Below are 16,599 nucleotides of genomic sequence, written 5' to 3'. Positions count from 1 at the left end.
GTATTAAAAGATACAAATTCCTAAATAAGCACTGCTTTAGTTGCATCTCATACATTTGGATATACTTTATTCCGATCAAAATGCTACATGATTTCCCTTTTAATTTCTTCTCTGACCTAAGGGCTACTTAGAAATATATTAATTAGTTGGTTATTTAGAAATGTTTTTGAATTCCTCAAGTTTTCTTCTGTTATTGATTCCTAATTTAACTTCATTGTGGTTGGAGAATATACTTTGTAAGAGTTCAATCATTTTAAATTTAAATTTAAGATTTGTTTTATGGCTTCTATATGTGCTCAAAGAGAATGTGTATTCCCCTGTTGTGTAGGACGTTCTATAGTTGTTGGTTAATTGTGATTTTTTAAAGATGTCAATAAAAATCTACTGCTGATTCATGCTATCATGAATGAACCTCCAAACCTTGCTGAAAAAAGAAGGCAGACAGAAGAGATCCCATGATGTATGATTCCATTTATATGACATGTTCAGAAAAAGCAAATTTATAAAGTCTGAAAGTAGATTGGTGATTGCCTGGGGCTGGGAATGGGAATGGGAGTTGACATAGGATCTTACTGAGAGGATGAAATTCTCTATGGTGATGATTGTACTATTTGGTAAAGTTATGAAAAATTATTAAATTTCATGCTTAAAATAGGTGAATTTTATGATATGTTAAGTAAGATAAATTAACATGGATATTTACATATCAATATAAATAGTGCCAATAAAAAACTCAGTGGTCACATAAGTATCCATAACATTAAGCCCTTACTTTAAAAATTAAAAAATAATAAAAGTTAGTAATTAATAAATTAATAATACCTGGTGTCTCAGTCAGCTAATGTCCAACTCTTGATTTTAGCTCAGGTTATGATCTCAAAGTTGTGAGACTGAGCGCTATGTTGGGCTCCAGGCTCAGCATCAAGTTTGCTCAAGATTCTCTCTCTCTCTTTCCCTCTCCCTCTGCTCTTTCTCCCACTCATATTCTCCTTCTTTCTCTCTAATAAATAAATTTTTAAAATCTTTAAAAATAAAAAAATAAATCTTTTAAAATTAAAAAAAAATAATAAATTAATAATAAAATTTGTTCCCTTTTTTCCACTGTAATGTCCTAAAATACTAGAACTATATTTGGGTAACTGAACAGCTCTAGTGATAAAGGCAAGTTCATTACAATAGAATTCTAGCTCCTAAATGTCAAAGATATAAAAGGATTTTTAATTTTCAAACATACTTTTTTAAAGATTTTATTTATTTGAGAGACACAGAGACAGAGAGCGAGGACATGAGTTGGGGGAGGGGCAGAGGGAGTGAGAGAGGCAGACTCCCTGCTGAGCAGGGAACTGATGCAGGGCTTGATCCCAGAACCCCAAGATCATGACCCAAAGGCAGACACTTAACCGACTAAGCCACCCAGGCGCCCCTAAAAAAGGGATGTTTTAAATGACCATTGGCAACTCCTGATAAAAACAATGACTTGGGGCAATAATGGTAAGTGGATGCTAGAACATTAGCAAAAGGCTGTGTCATACATGGCTAATCATGAAAATTAGATTACTAGACATTATGTACCCCCAAATGCCATGAACATGAAATATAAAGCATCCACTACTAAGTAATCTTGCCAAAGATTACTTAAACCTGAATCTAACTAAACTTTTAGGCTTAACTTTCCACTTACAGGAAACTGGGGCTGGAGGAGCAAGTTAAACAAAAAGAACAGGAAAAAAAATCAGGTAAACTGAGGATGTAACACATTATGCAGGCCAAGTGTTCAGGTTTCTTTAACAACAAAAGAATAGTTAGGGGATGGGGGACTGTTCTAGATGAAGACAGACTTAAGAGATACAATAGTGAAATGCATTTAAGAACCTCGTTTGGACCAGAATTAAAAGAATCCAACAGTCTGAAGCACTTACGATTACAAATGCTTCAGACATCTGAAAATGAAATTACTGATAATTTTGCTCCACTGATACTGGTACTATAATAACCAAAGAAAAACACTGTATTTTTAGATATACATACAGCAGTAATTAGAGGTGAGCATCAGGGAAACACAAATCAAAACCATGATGAGATACCACCTCACACCTGTCAGAACAGTTAAAATTAACAACACAAGAAAGAGCAGGCGCAGGTGAGGATATGAAGAAAGGGGAACCCTTCAGCACTGTTTGTCGAAATGCAACCTGGTACAGCCATTCTGGAATACAGTATCAAGGTTCCTCAAAAAGTGAAAAATATAACTACCCTACAATCCAGCAACTGCACTACTAGGTATTTAACCAAAGGATAAAAAATATAGATTCAAAGAGGTACATACATGCTGATGTTTATAGCAGCATTAACAACAACAGTCAAACTATGGAGAGAGCCCAAAGGTCCATCGACGAATGGATAAAGAAGATGGCGTATATATATACAATGGAATATTAATTGGCCATTTAAAGAAAAAAGAAATCTTGTCATTTGCAATGATGTGGATGGAGTGAGAGTATATTATGCTACGTGAAATAAGTCAGTCAAAGAAAGACAAATACCATATGAACTCACTAATACATGGAATTTAAGAAAGAAAGCAGATGAACCAGGGTGCCTGGGTGGCTCAGCCAGTTAAGCATCCAACTCCTGATTTCCGCTCAGATCATGATCTCTGGGTTGTGAGACTGAGCCTGTGTGGGGCTCTGTACTGGACATGGAACCTATTTAAGATTCTCCTCATGTCTGCCTGTGCCCCTCTCCCACACCTCCCCTCTTCCCCCTACACCCCCAAAAACAGATCACATATGGGAAGACAAAAAAGAAAAAAAAGAGAGAGGGAAACACATCATAAGAGACAATAGAGAGTAAACAGGGATGACTGGATGGCTCAGTCAGTTAAGCTGCTGCCTTTGGCCCAGGTCATGATCAAGGGTTCTGGAATCGAGTCTCACACTGAGCTCCTTGCTCAGATCAGCCTGCTTATCTCTCTGCCTCTGCCTCCCACTATGCCTGCTTGTGCTCGCTCCCTCTCTCTAACAAATAAATAAATAAATAAAATCTTAAAAAAAAAAAAAAAACCAATAGCAAACTGAGGGTTGATGGAGAATGTGGGGGATGGGCTTGATGGGTGATGGTTATTAAAGAGGGTACTTGTGATGAGCACTGGGTGTTCATAAGTACAGTCATGAATCACTGAATTCTACTGCAGAAACCATTACTGCATTGCATGCTAATGAACTAAAATTAACAAATAAAAAGAAGTAATTAGCGGTAAAATGACATGGCATCAGGGATCTGCTTTATTACAGTAACTACAGCTCAAAAGAAATGAAGCTAAAACCGAGTTGATGAGGCTGGAAAATCCTCATGCATGTTTGACCTGGATGTTCAGTTTCGGTCTTACCCTTTAGCTTTGAGTATGTTTGAAACTTTCACAAGTTTTCCCCATTAAGAAAAACAAAATAAAATTGAGTCGTGCAAGTTGACGACAATTGGCACTCAACTTTTTGGAAAAGAAAAGATAATTTCCCACAGAAATAAAAAGTATACGGTGTCTCGGGTCCCAGACTAGAATAGAATGACTTACTTTCTGGCAATCTCTTTGAAAGTAGATTGAAATAATTCTTCCATAACATGTTGCTGTTCCCGACAAAGAATTTCTGTCATCAACTGCAACAATACAGGACTTTGAGATAATTCCAATGCATCTAGAAACTAGAAAAAAAAAAATAATTTTCGTGGGTCTTTATCTTTGTTTTGTTCTTAAAAGTACTAATAACAAAATAGAAAATTAAAACTATGTTTCACAGAGAAGTAACAAATGCTAACACTTTTGCAATCTCTGCAGCTACAATGAATGCCTGGCATATAATAATGTTTGCTAAATATTTGAGTTTTGATTCTTTTAAGGTTTTGCAAATGTTTTTCCTTCTTACAGCAGTCAGGATCTTCTGAAAGATCTGATTCCAGGTTCTGTAATTCCATGACGATGCGCTTTCACTGAGGTCTTTGTCCTCACCATTCCAGGTACTCTAGGGGCTTTTTTATTTTGGACACGTCTTTTCCACACCATCTTCGTTGCACAGTCTCTGTTCTAGGCTGTGCATCTAAAGTTCTCTACTCTCCCATTTTCCATCTCAATGTCTGTTTGTTCTACTTTCTAGGAAATATCCTCAATTTTACCTTCTGTTTTGTGATTTTTTTAAAAATTTTGCTTTTATATTTTTAATTTCCAAAAGAAGTTATTTGTTCTACTTCATGGACACAATACGTCCTCTCATCTCTGAAGCTACTGTTACAGTTTCTTTAATATTCTCATCTCCCATCTCCCTTCATTGATTCAGTTACCTCTGAGTTCCTTTTTCATGTTGATTTACTTATTTTTAGATTGGAAGCTTCCTTCAAATGTTCAGTGACTGTACTTATGTTTACTTTAGCACATTTACATTAAGAGAAAGTACCAAAGATCTATGTAGAATCTTTGTGGATGCTATAACCATCAGGTAACAGACTGCTTATGAACAGGATACTTAGATGGCACCTACATGATGGTGTCACCCCATCAATGACCTGCTGATTGCAGGAATGCACCATTCAAGAAAGGTGACTCGCAAGCTAGAGGAAGCATGTACCCTGAGCACTGAGAGTGGAACCACCAAGCTCTTTCCCCTAGAACTACACGCGGTATCTCAGCATCAAGGTGCCATAGCTTTGAACTGTTGTCTGTGAGCATCTTGTTTTATCTCAATCATCCTGTGCACCTGTTAGCAAAATGTGTCCTTTGGTATCAAAAGGGCCTAAGAGAAGATATTTTTTGGGTCTGGGAATGCTCAAAAAATTCCTGCACAAATTAATGGTAATTGCTTCTTTGCTTTATGCCATTTTGGCTTTAAATGTTCTCACAGAAATGTTCCACTTTTTGGATAGCAGGAAAAACCTGTATGTAGTTGTTATAAATAACAACAATCTAGTATTGTAGAGAAGAAACAATCTATCACCTTGTTTAAGCCACTGATATTTTATATACCTTCGTCTGTATATTAAATAATATAGGTGATAATCACTAGGTATTTCTCAAATAACCACTACTTTATTCTATTTCTTAGCTCTTTTTGGCATTAATTTTCAAAATTTATATGTTATTCATAGAATTAAAAGATTTTAATTTAAAATGAGAGCAAATGAATTCCAAAGGATTTAGATATGCATCTGCCTCCACAGCTATCCAGCTTTCAAAATGAATTGAACTGAATTCTTAAAGTCACAATATATCTCTGAATCTGTATATTTCACTTCTTTTCATCAAGAAATGTAACAGAAAAACAATCTTTTAATTTCACTTGGTATACTAAAAACTAACCTTTTTCATGCAGTCTACATAATTATTGTACCGCAGAGTTCCTGGGGGAAATTCTTCAGACTTCATAGGGAAATTAGAAACGATAAGGTTTTCAAGAATATGCTTAAGGTCCTCAAGACTGTCTCCAGTAAGACTGGTGAAGAATGGAAGAAGAATTACAGCCTGACCCTGTGGGAGCAATGCAGACATATGAAATTGTACTAGTCAGGGCTTACGTATCCTACAGAATAAATAAAATTACTGCTTTCTTAAGGCTTTTCAAATAAAGCAATGTGTAAATTCAATGAATGACTTTAGAATACCTTCTAGATTACACTGAAAACCAACCTGAACACAGTACTCTATCTTGGCTTCTATTCTAGAGGCCAGTGGGCCAACTCAGGGCTATACATGTGTAATTAAATAAGACACTGTATGATGATGCTGTGTGATTTCTTCTACAAATATAGACTTTAATAGAGATACACTGGATAAGTTTGGTGTGGAAAGAGCATACTGAATGAACAATGGGATAATTTATAAATATTTCTCACAGAACTAATTCATAACTTTATAACGAGCTAAAAGAACTAGGAGGTATTTCCTATCTCCCTTGCATGGCAAAAAAGTTCCCTGGCTCCCTCATACAGAGGAATGAGAAATGTGATTAACCACAAAACAGAAAATTCCAAAGAAATATCCTTATGGTCTACTAAAAAGACATCTTTCATTAAGGCCACATTTTATTAGAGCATAAAATCTAACTATTATAGGACTTGAAAATTACAATATTAAGTTCTTGACTCTAGAAGTTACCAAGATATTAAAAATTACCAAGATATGTTTATTAATAGAAAAATGATGGAGTATTGGTTTAAATTCTGTCATTCACTAATACAGCAATTCTCAAAAAGCCAATTTGAACTACACATGTGAAAAAACAAATATTAATTCTTCTAAGTATGGGAAACTCATTGTGATTATATTTATCATTTGGAGAGACAAAAAAGAATGCATAGATCAAATAACAAGATGCCAGAAGTCTCCTTCAAGGGTAGGAGTGGCTGCATAGTTGAAAAAGACAAGCCCACAGACAGATGGCTATTGAGGCTGAGTGACAGGTACACAGGAGTTTTTCTCTACTTTTGAATATATTTGAAGTTTTCCATAATAAAAAACAAAACATCACAAATATGCAAAATTATAAAATGGGAAAATAATGGAGAATGTAATATGAAAAAAAATCTTGTGCATCACTTACCTTTAAATGTAAACCCAACTTTGAATCGGCAAGTAGACTAGCATATGTTGTAAAGACTTCAGGGAATGCACTGTGATTTGTATTAAAGCATACAGATGAATCAATCTAAAGGAGGCGAAATAAAACATGATACATTTCTATATTATCCCTTTAATTTCCATTAACATATTTTCCAAGTTTTTTAATTTCAGAAATAATCTACAAATTTGTTCCTCGGCTTCAACAGTATTTTAACAATTCTTGTTCTGAAATATTTTAAATCTATCTGGTAAGACAATGCATGTAAAGACACTAACAAGGTAAAGTACGGGAAGGGATAATGAGTATAATTGATAATAATGGGAAAAGTATAAAATGTAAGATAATCACAGGAAATGTCCAGCGAAAATATTTTTTACTTATCAAACCAATGAACTTCTTAAGAAATCGCCATCATATTTTTAAAGATAAAACAGAGTCCAAAACAACTTCTTTTTTAAGGTTTCCCAAGATACCTGCAAAATTTTGGCCAGTAAGGTCAGCACTGCTGTTTTACTTTCAGGAGTAGAATCTTTGGCCCACCAGGAGTCCCACTTCTTCCAGTTGTGCAAAATTGTACTTGCAAGTTTCTGTCCTTGGTATTTCTGGCTGGCTCGATCCCTAAAGCTCTGATCTAACATACCATTCAAAACGGTGCTCACCTGAAATAAATAAGTGTGTGGTACTTGAAGAAAAATTCTCAACAGTAAGACTGGTAGATACAGTAACAAAATCTACTTTCAGATCAAAGTTATTCTTGGAAAATAAAGATGCTATTTCTGTAATAGCTATTTATTTCATAACTCCTCAAATTTGAGAAGAACAACTTATTACGTAAATTTTCCCACAAAAGCACAAGGTGTGGTCTCCTCTATGAAATCATGTTCATCCTATTGCTTCTTTCTTAGTTGGGAGCATTCTCGATGAGAGAAAGAATTAACTTTCCTCTGTAACACATGCACAGAAGCATACACACATGCTTGAACACACATATTTCCTGTCCCACCACCTTTCCAATAGTTGACATCCTAATTTTGGTTAGATTAATATTCAATATTCTTATCATTATGACAATGCAATCATTTTTACACAACATTCTGATCTCCCTGAAATATTAACTTGCCTGCTTTCTTTGTTGTTTCCAATGTGCTTATCATTATTTGCCATCACACACTCCTTATTTAATTAATGAAATCGCCTCAAGACATCTAAACCCATCAGGAAATCTATCAGCTCCACTTCAGTGGCAACATAACTCCCACTCATAATGTCTTTGATCTCTGCCCTCTGGGTGTCACTTCAGCACCCTCCAGGAGACTGGTCCCCTTCTCTGTGTTTGAACCAACTTCCCAGATCCAACATCTTCCTCTTTCTTGGCTCACTGATGAGAGTGCATAGGAGATAAGATTCCTTTAGATCTGGCACAACTGAAACACCTGCATTCATCTCTCACCCATGACTGACAGTCTGGCCAGATTCAGAACTCCAGGTTGGAATCTTCTTTGCTGAAATGTGAAGGAATTTGGCGTATAGTCTTCTAGTGTCCACTCTACAGTTCCAAAGACAAATGGCATCTGATTTCTTGATCCTTAAATGTAATCACGTTGTCTCTTGCAGAAACTTTTTAGAATCTTTTCTCATGGTGAAGCCCCTGTGTTCTGAATTTTCGAGAAATTTGTTCCACGTGAGGCTGCTTTCATACACTGTGCTGGATATTCAGTGTCTCTTTTCCATCTGGAAGCTCCAGGCCTTCATTTCTGGGACATTGTTTTGAGGGTCTGTCTTTCCCCTGGGAAAGAGGTCCTGGTGATGGAACCTATCAATGGATCCCAAGTTTCATCATGTTTTCTCTACTACTTTCTGTTTTGCCTTTTTACTTTATTCTCTGTGAGAGCTCCTAAATTTTATCTTCCAAAACCATTTCATTTTCAATTTCTGATGCTTATGCTTAATTCCCAAATATTCCTTTCTTTTAGTGTTCTTTTCAGTAGCAATTCTTATTTTGCCAACAAGCTGTTTTCTCTTATCTCTCTGAGGATCTTTTCTCTTTACATTTCCATCTCATTGAATAGTCTCTGTGTCAAATGGTTTTTTACCTGCCTAACCCTTTTAGAATCCATTTCTTGATGCCTGGTGCTCCCTGGCTATTGGCACATACCAAGAAACTGACTATAAGTACCATGCAGTGGCCAAGGCTCACTGGCAATATGCATCAGTGTAGGTTGGTGGGGCAATGATGACACTTAATCTTTATTTTCTCGTAGACTTGTCAAAATATTCCTATATCCTGCCTGAGGGTATATACCTAACTGATCGTATTCTGGGAGCCAAACTGTGGGAAGAGAGCTAAGAGCCTCAAAGTTCAGAATTCAGGGAGGCTTTCATTTAACTTCCTTGTTTCAAAAAGGTATTCCCACACCAAAGATAAACAGAGGATCATAAAAGACCATTATGAACAATTATTCATCAACAAATTGGGACTACCTAGGACAAAATGGATAAATTCCTAGAAACATGGAACTTACCAGGATTGAATCTCAAAGAAATAATCTGAACAGACCAATTAATAGTAAGGAGGTTGAACCAGTAATCAAAAACCTCTCAACAAACAGAAGTCCAGGACCTGATGGCTTCACTGGTGAATCCTACCAAACATTTAAGGAAGAACAAAGACCAATACTCAAATTCTTCTAAAAAAACTAGAAGACAAGTGGATACTTCCATACTCATTCCATGAGGCCAGCATTACCCTGATACCAAAACTAGACAAAGAAACTACAAGAAAAAAAATTTACAGGAAAATATCCCTGATGAACATAGATGCAAAACTCCTCAACAAATATCAGCAAATCAAATTCAACAATATGCTAAAAGGATCATATACCATGATCAAGTGGGGTTTATTGTAGGGATGACAGGATGGTTCAACATCTGCAAATCAATTAGCATGATATACCACATTAACAAAATAAATGATAAAAATCATAGGGTCATCTTAATAGATGCAGAAAAAACATCTGATAAAATTCAACAATCACTCATAATAAAAACTTAACAAATTGGGTGCACAGGCAACATACTTCAACATAATAAAAGCCATATATGACAAAAGCACAGCTGACATCATACTTGATAGTGAGAAACGGAGAGCTTTTTCCTTACAATCAGGAACAAGAAAAGGATGTCTAGTCTTAGCACTTTTATTCACCATTGTACTGGAAATCCTAGTCATAGCAATCAGAGAAGAAAAAGAAAAAAAAAGCATAAAAAACAAGGGAAGAAGTAACACTGTCCATCTGCAGAAGGCACAATATTAAATATAGGAAACCCCGAAGACCACCAAAAAAAACTATTAAAACTAACCAATAAATTCAATAAAGTTGCAGGACACAAAATCAATTCATAAAAATCTGCTGCATTTCTATATACTAATAACCAACTATCAGAAAGTGAAATTAAGAAAATAATCCCATTTATAATTGCGCCAAAAAGAATAAAACACCTAGGAATAAATTTAACCAAGGAGATTAAAAACTCTATGATGAAAACCAGAAGACGCTGATGAAAAAAATTGAAGATACAAATAAATGGAAGGGTATTCTGAGCTCAAGGAATAGAATTATTAATATTGCTAACATTTTAGTGTTATCCAAAGCAGTCCACAGATTCAATACAATCCCTATCAAAATTCCAATGGCATTTTTCACTGAAACAGAATAAGCAATCCTAAAATTTGTATGGAACCACAAAAGACCCTGAATAACCAAAGCAGTCTTGGAGAGAACAACAAAGCTGGAGGCATTATGCTTCCTGACTTCATGCTATATTATGTCAAGGTAATCAAAACAATGCAGTACTGGGATAAAAACAGACACATAGATCAGTAGAACAGAATGGAGAATACAGAAATAAACACATGCAAGGAGCCAAGAATACACAATGATGAAGAAAAAGAAGCCAAGAATATACAATGGAGAAAAGATAGTCTCTTCGATAAATGGTATTGGGAAAACTGTATAGCTACATGCAAGAGAATGAAACTTAACACCTATTTCACACCATACACAGAAATCAACTCAAAATCTATTAAAGGCTTGAACTTAAGACCTGAAGCCATAAAATTCCTTAAGGATAAGCTCCTTGACATTGGTCTTAGCAATGATTTTTTTTTTTAATTTCACACCAAAAGCAATGGCAACAGTAGTAATAAATAAGGAGAACTACATCAAACTAAAACGCTTCTGTACAGCAAAAGAAATCAATGGCCACGGCCGCCAACCTGTGGAAAGAACCAAGATGCCCTTCAACGGACGAATGGATAAGGAAGCTGTGGTCCATATACACTATGGAGTATTATGCCTCCATCAGAAAGGATGAATACCCAACTTTTGTAGCCACATAGACGGGACTGGAAGGATTATGCTGAGTGAAATTAGTCAAGCAGAGAGAGTCAATTATCATATGGTTTCACTTATTTGTGGAGCATAAGAAATAACATGGAGGACTTGGGGAGATGGGGAAGAGAAGGGAGTTGGGGGAAATTGGAGGGGGAGATGAACCCTGAGAGACTATGAACTCTGAAAAATAATCTGAGGGTTTTGAAGGGGCAGGGGGTGGGAGGTTGGGTGAGCCAGGTGGTGGGTATTATGGAGGGCACGTATTGCATGGAGCACTGCGTGTGGTGCATAAACAATGAATTCTGTTTCACTGAAAAGAAATTAAATTAAAAAAAAAAAAGAAATCACCAAAAAATGAAAAGGCAAGCTATAAAATGGCAGAAAATATCTATAAATCATGTATGTGATAAGGGGTTAATATTCAAAATATATGAAGGACTCATACAACTCAATAGCAAAAAAAAAAAAAAAAAAAATCAAACTATCTAATTTAAAAATGGGCAGTAGAACTAAATAGACATTTTTCCAAAGAAGACAGTCACAAGGTAAATGAAAAGGTGTTCGACATCACTAATCACCAAGAAAATGCAGATCAAAACCATAGTGAGATATTCTCTCATACCTGTAAGAACAACCAGCACCAGGCACCTGGGTGGCTCAGTGGATTAAGCCGCTGCCTTCGGCTCAGGTCATGATCTCAGGGTCCTGGGATCGAGTCCCGCATCGGGCTCTCTGCTCAGCAGGGGGCCTGCTTCCCTTCCTCTCTCTCTGCCTGCCTCTCTGCCTACTTGTGACCTCTCTCTGTCAAATAAATCAATAAAATCTTTAAAAAAAAAAAAAAAAAAGAACAACCAGCACCAAAAAGACAAAGGATGTGAAGTAAAGGGAACTCTTGTGCACTGCTGATGGGAATGCAAGCTGTTGCAACCACTATGAAATACAGTGTGGCAGTCCTCCCAAAAATTAAAATCAGAAGTACTATATGGTTTGGCAATTCCACTTCAGGGTATTAATATGAAGAGAAGGAGATCACTATCTAAAAAATATATCTGCACCCCCATGTTCATTGCAACATTATGTATAATAGTCAAAGACATGGAAACAATCTAAGTGCCCATCAACAGATGAATGAATAAAGATGTGGTTATATACAAATACAATGAAATATTATTTAGCCATTATAAAGAATATTCTGCCAATTGTCACAACACAGATTTGATCCTGACAACATTATGCTAAGTGAAATGGGTCCTACAGAGAAAGATAAATACTCGGTATCATTTATACACAGACTCTAAAAAACTAAACTCATAGAGAACAGACTGGTGCTTGCTAGAGGTAGGGGTTGGGAAGTTGGGCAATATGAATGAAAGTGGTCAAAGGTACAACCTCCTGTTGTAAGATATTTAAGTTCTGGAGGTATAATATATAGCACGGTGACTAAAGTTATGTATCATAAATCTGAAAAGTGTTGACGTGCTTAAAAGTTCTCATTGCATGGAAAAAATTTTGTCTGTACAAGGTGATGAACACTAAACTTACCACAGGAATCATTCTGCATGATTATCAAATTTGATTAAATCAAATCAGCATGTTGTACACCTAAACCTTATAAAATGTTGTATGCCAATTATATCTCCATAAACGTGGAAAAAAGAAAAAGAAGAATACTCATTCATCTGAATGGTTATAAAATAAACAAAATCAGTAGTTTTCTGATATACCACATCCTTGTAAAGAAAATATAAAGTGGGGGAGCCTGGGTGCCTCGGTCATTTAAGTGTCTGACTCTTGATTTCAGCTCAGGTCATGATCTCAGGTTCATGAGACTGAGTCCTCTGTCAAGCTCCATGCTCAGCCATGCTGAGCCAGTCTTTCTCTTTTTCCAACCCCTTTTGGCCCTCCCCACTTGTTTTCTCTCTCTCTCAAATAAAACTTAAAAAAAAAAGAAAGAAAGAAAGAAAGAAAGAAAATAGGGGCACCTGGGTGGCTCAGTGGTTTAAAGCCTGTGCCTTTGCTCAGGTCATGATCCCGGGGTCCTGGGATGGAGCCTCACATCCGGCTCTCTGATCGGCGGGAAGCCTGCTTTTCCCCCCTCCTCTGCCTGCCACTCTGCCTACTTGTGATCTCTGCCAAATAAATAAATAGATAAAATCTTTTTAAAAAAGAAAAAGAAAGAAACAAAAAGAAAATATAAAGGGGAAAGTATTCCATTTACATGTACAACTCAATAGCATCCAGTATCTAGAAATGTTCTTAAGAAATGTGCAGTAACTAGATGAATAAAATGATAGCATTCTACATAACAGTATGACAAAAAAGATTTGAGATTATGAATAAAGGTTTGAATAAATGGAGATACGTAGCTTAGAAAAAATAGGCGTATGTTTTAAAAAGGTCACTTTGGTTTAAATTTACTCTACACATGGTATATTATCACTTAAAATCCTTACTATATTGTGGAAAGGATCGTGAGGAACCTGACAAAACGATTCTAAATTTTACTTTCAAGAATATGCAAGTGTGCTTTTTGCATTATTTATATTTGTTATTTAGAACCTATAAAAGTAACAGAAGAGGGACGCCTGGCTGGCTCAGTTGGTTGGACGACTGCCTTCGGCTCAGGTCATGATCCTGGAGTCCCAGGATCGAGTCCCACATGGGGCTCCCACCTCCATGGGGAGTCTGCTTCTCTCTCTGACCTTCTCCTCGCTCATGCTCTCTCTCACTGTCTCTCTCTCAAATAAATAAATAAAATCTTAAAAAAAAAAAAAGTAACAGAAGAAAAGATGGGCAGATTTTAAAGATAACACTGGAGTGGAGAAGGCCATTCTAAGTACAACATGAAAGACAGGAATGATAGAAAAGAAGATTAATAAATTTAATTATAATAAATACTTATGTATTGAATAAATACTCCAAGTGAGATTGAAAAACAAATAGCCAATAGGATAAAGTACTTTCTGCATACATGACAAATGTCTACTATCCTTAATATAAAAAAACTCTTAAAAATTTGTAAGAAGTTTCAACCCAACAAAAAAATGTGCAAAATAAAAAAATACAGCTCACACAAGAAACATCTTTGCTGTTCAAAAACACTAGTGAGAGACTAAGGTCAGAAGAATGGGAGAACTGATATTAAACTCGAGAGATCAAAGTACAAAACATTTCCCATTTGTGGAATAGTAAGATTTTTTTATCTGATATAAAGTATTTCAAACTTTATGTCATTGCTTAAAGAAATACTGGTGTTATATACAGAACATGACTTTAATATTGACTACAGGTCTTTCAATTAAAAAAAAAAAAAAAAGTATCCTACACTTAACTCTGCCTAGAGTGCCTCAGTGCAGAGATACTTACCCCTTCTAGACACTTGGCTGCCCACAGTGTCCTAATGTGCAGTAGGATCAGTCCCTCGAGGACAAGGCAAGGCCAGGAGACCTGGCAGGGGACATCTAACATTCACACAGTCCTCCCATTTTCAGCCTCTGCTTTGCATCCTGCTCCCAGTATTCTAGAGGCCCAGGACTCCATCACCAAATCCCAGAAAGGCTGGGTTCTGCAGCACAAATCAGCTGCGCATCACCCCACCACTATGTTACACTGCAGTTTTCTTGGACTCTGAAGTCTGTTACAACTTGTCTTTTTGGTTTCTAGCTTCCAAAATGCTGTCCATCTTATTGTCACTTCCTCCTTTAATGCGTCCTTTTGACATTGTATTTTAAAAACAAAACAAAAAGACCCATTTCTGTCACTTTAGAGGGAACTGAGGAGAAAGCAGAGGTAAATATGTATGACTTTTATCCATTACCTTAATAAGAAGTCTGAACAGCTTCAGAAATCATACTGTCCTATTCCCTTGGTGTCATGGATCTACTAAAAGTTCATTTTAACTTTAAATACAAATTCCTAGTACAACCTGCCACAAGATACTCCCCTATAACAAGCACTGTTTGGAATAAAAGCTTAACGCAGAAAGAAATTATACATTCTCCCTTAAAATGGTCATTCCTAGTAGTTCCCAGCTCCTGTCTACAGATTCGGTTAAATTCCAAAATTTTATCAGTTTAGCAAACCAAAGTCAACTATATATTAAATACTCCAAGGTTCAATGTGAGGGGGCAAAGTTGGCTATAGCACGCAGGAAATAATGACTCTCTGTACTAACCTGTGAAAGGACCACGACTACAGAAAGCACACGGAGTGCACAAAACCAACTGGTGGCTGGTGCAAAAACAAAGGTGGGCTCAGGCCTCACGACAAGTTTCTGAACCCCAACACCACTTCTTCACAGAAATTTATACGACATACCTGTGCCTTGTAATATTTGGCCTAGAGATTCTGGGGGAGTGAGAGATTAAAAAAATAATCCATGTTTCAATGTTTCAATTTTAATAACATTATTAAACATTCATTAAAAGTTGGGTTTTCTTTCCTTTGATTTTGTTTTAAAACATTGGCAAGAGCATTAAACCTTCCGGGAAGAGAGATTGTTTTGTTCAGACATTTCTGAAGAATATGGTAATCTTTTCATAGTCATTATATAAGAAAATATACTTCACTTAAGTAAAAATTTCACAATGAACCCACAAGCGTAGATAGTGTGCTAGATGGGGGCAAGTCTTTTGCTAATACAAGGATCTCTGGCCCAATGAATGGAGTTTGATGGTAGTCCTTGCTTTAAGTAAAAAAAAGTAAAAATAAAAAATAAAAATTTCATTACCATTTTGGGATTATCCACAGATGATTTCATGAGCTCCAATACAACAAGATCTAGATTTTTCAATAATTCAGTGTTGATTGCCTCTGAGAACAAGCTATAAAAATACTCTCCATGAGAGAAGCTGACCATGTTTCTCTGGGACACTCCTGAGGCTGGCATAGATAACACTGCTGTGTCCAGGAGAAGATTCACAAGGTGTTCACACTAAAAAAGCAAGGAAAGGTACAATGACATATGTACATATTTTACCTGTTATAGAAAGATTACTGGGAAGCTGCTAACTTTGGAAGTGAAAAATCACACAGTAATGTCTAAGAGAACCTGGTACTTGAAGGCCTGGGTTCAGGTTTGAATTGTATACATTTCAATGAACTTGCATTTTCTAGGTGTCATTTTAGGAAAGAAATCTTTCTTGACTCATATTTCTCCCAAATTTCCAGAAAATCTTATTATAGTTGCTTTGAGGGGAGAGGGTAGTAAGGGCATTTTTAGACCATTTAAATATGTAATTTGTTTACATTAAGTGAACAAATGGGCAAAGAAGAGCTTTCTGCTGCAGCAGAAGACAGGTGGAAGGAATGAACACAAAGGACTGGCTAGCAGATCTCAGCTATAGCAGAGACTATTTGAGGCCAGCCCTGGACAGTCAATAATCCATGAAGGTATCTTTTTGTGGTGCCTCTGAAATTATCCTCCAGGAGTGCTCCCAAATCAGCCTTCTGAGGATCACAAAAGACATGGGAAGAGGAAGCCACTGTGTCAACACAGTTTAACTTTATATTTGCAAAATGTTCTCTGCCTTATAAAGTCTTTTTGGAAACAAAGTACGATAGACAAAACCCCAACTTAAGAATACTGTCCTATTTCTTTT

General features: G+C 36.2%; 1 protein-coding gene across 4 annotated transcripts in view; it reads right to left on the bottom strand.

The window, feature by feature from the left end:
- Window positions 1-16,599, bottom strand: part of PRKDC (protein kinase, DNA-activated, catalytic subunit) — a 241,144-nt gene that overhangs the window by 136,832 nt on the left and 87,713 nt on the right. For all 4 annotated transcript variants that reach the window (XM_044245625.1, XM_044245626.1, XM_044245629.1 and 1 more), the window contains 5 exons: window positions 15,729-15,932; window positions 7,079-7,264; window positions 6,585-6,689; window positions 5,345-5,512; window positions 3,572-3,699 (listed from right to left, as the gene is read on the bottom strand). In XM_044245625.1, coding sequence (XP_044101560.1) covers window positions 3,572-3,699; window positions 5,345-5,512; window positions 6,585-6,689; window positions 7,079-7,264; window positions 15,729-15,932 — 791 coding nt within the window. The remainder of the gene's footprint in view (window positions 1-3,571; window positions 3,700-5,344; window positions 5,513-6,584; window positions 6,690-7,078; window positions 7,265-15,728; window positions 15,933-16,599) is intronic.

This window comes from Neovison vison, chromosome 4 (assembly GCF_020171115.1).
Source record: "Neovison vison isolate M4711 chromosome 4, ASM_NN_V1, whole genome shotgun sequence".
NCBI lineage: Eukaryota > Metazoa > Chordata > Mammalia > Carnivora > Mustelidae > Neogale > Neogale vison.
The sequence above is the reverse complement of the archived record's forward strand: the minus strand, read 5'-3'. Positions and strand labels throughout refer to the sequence as shown.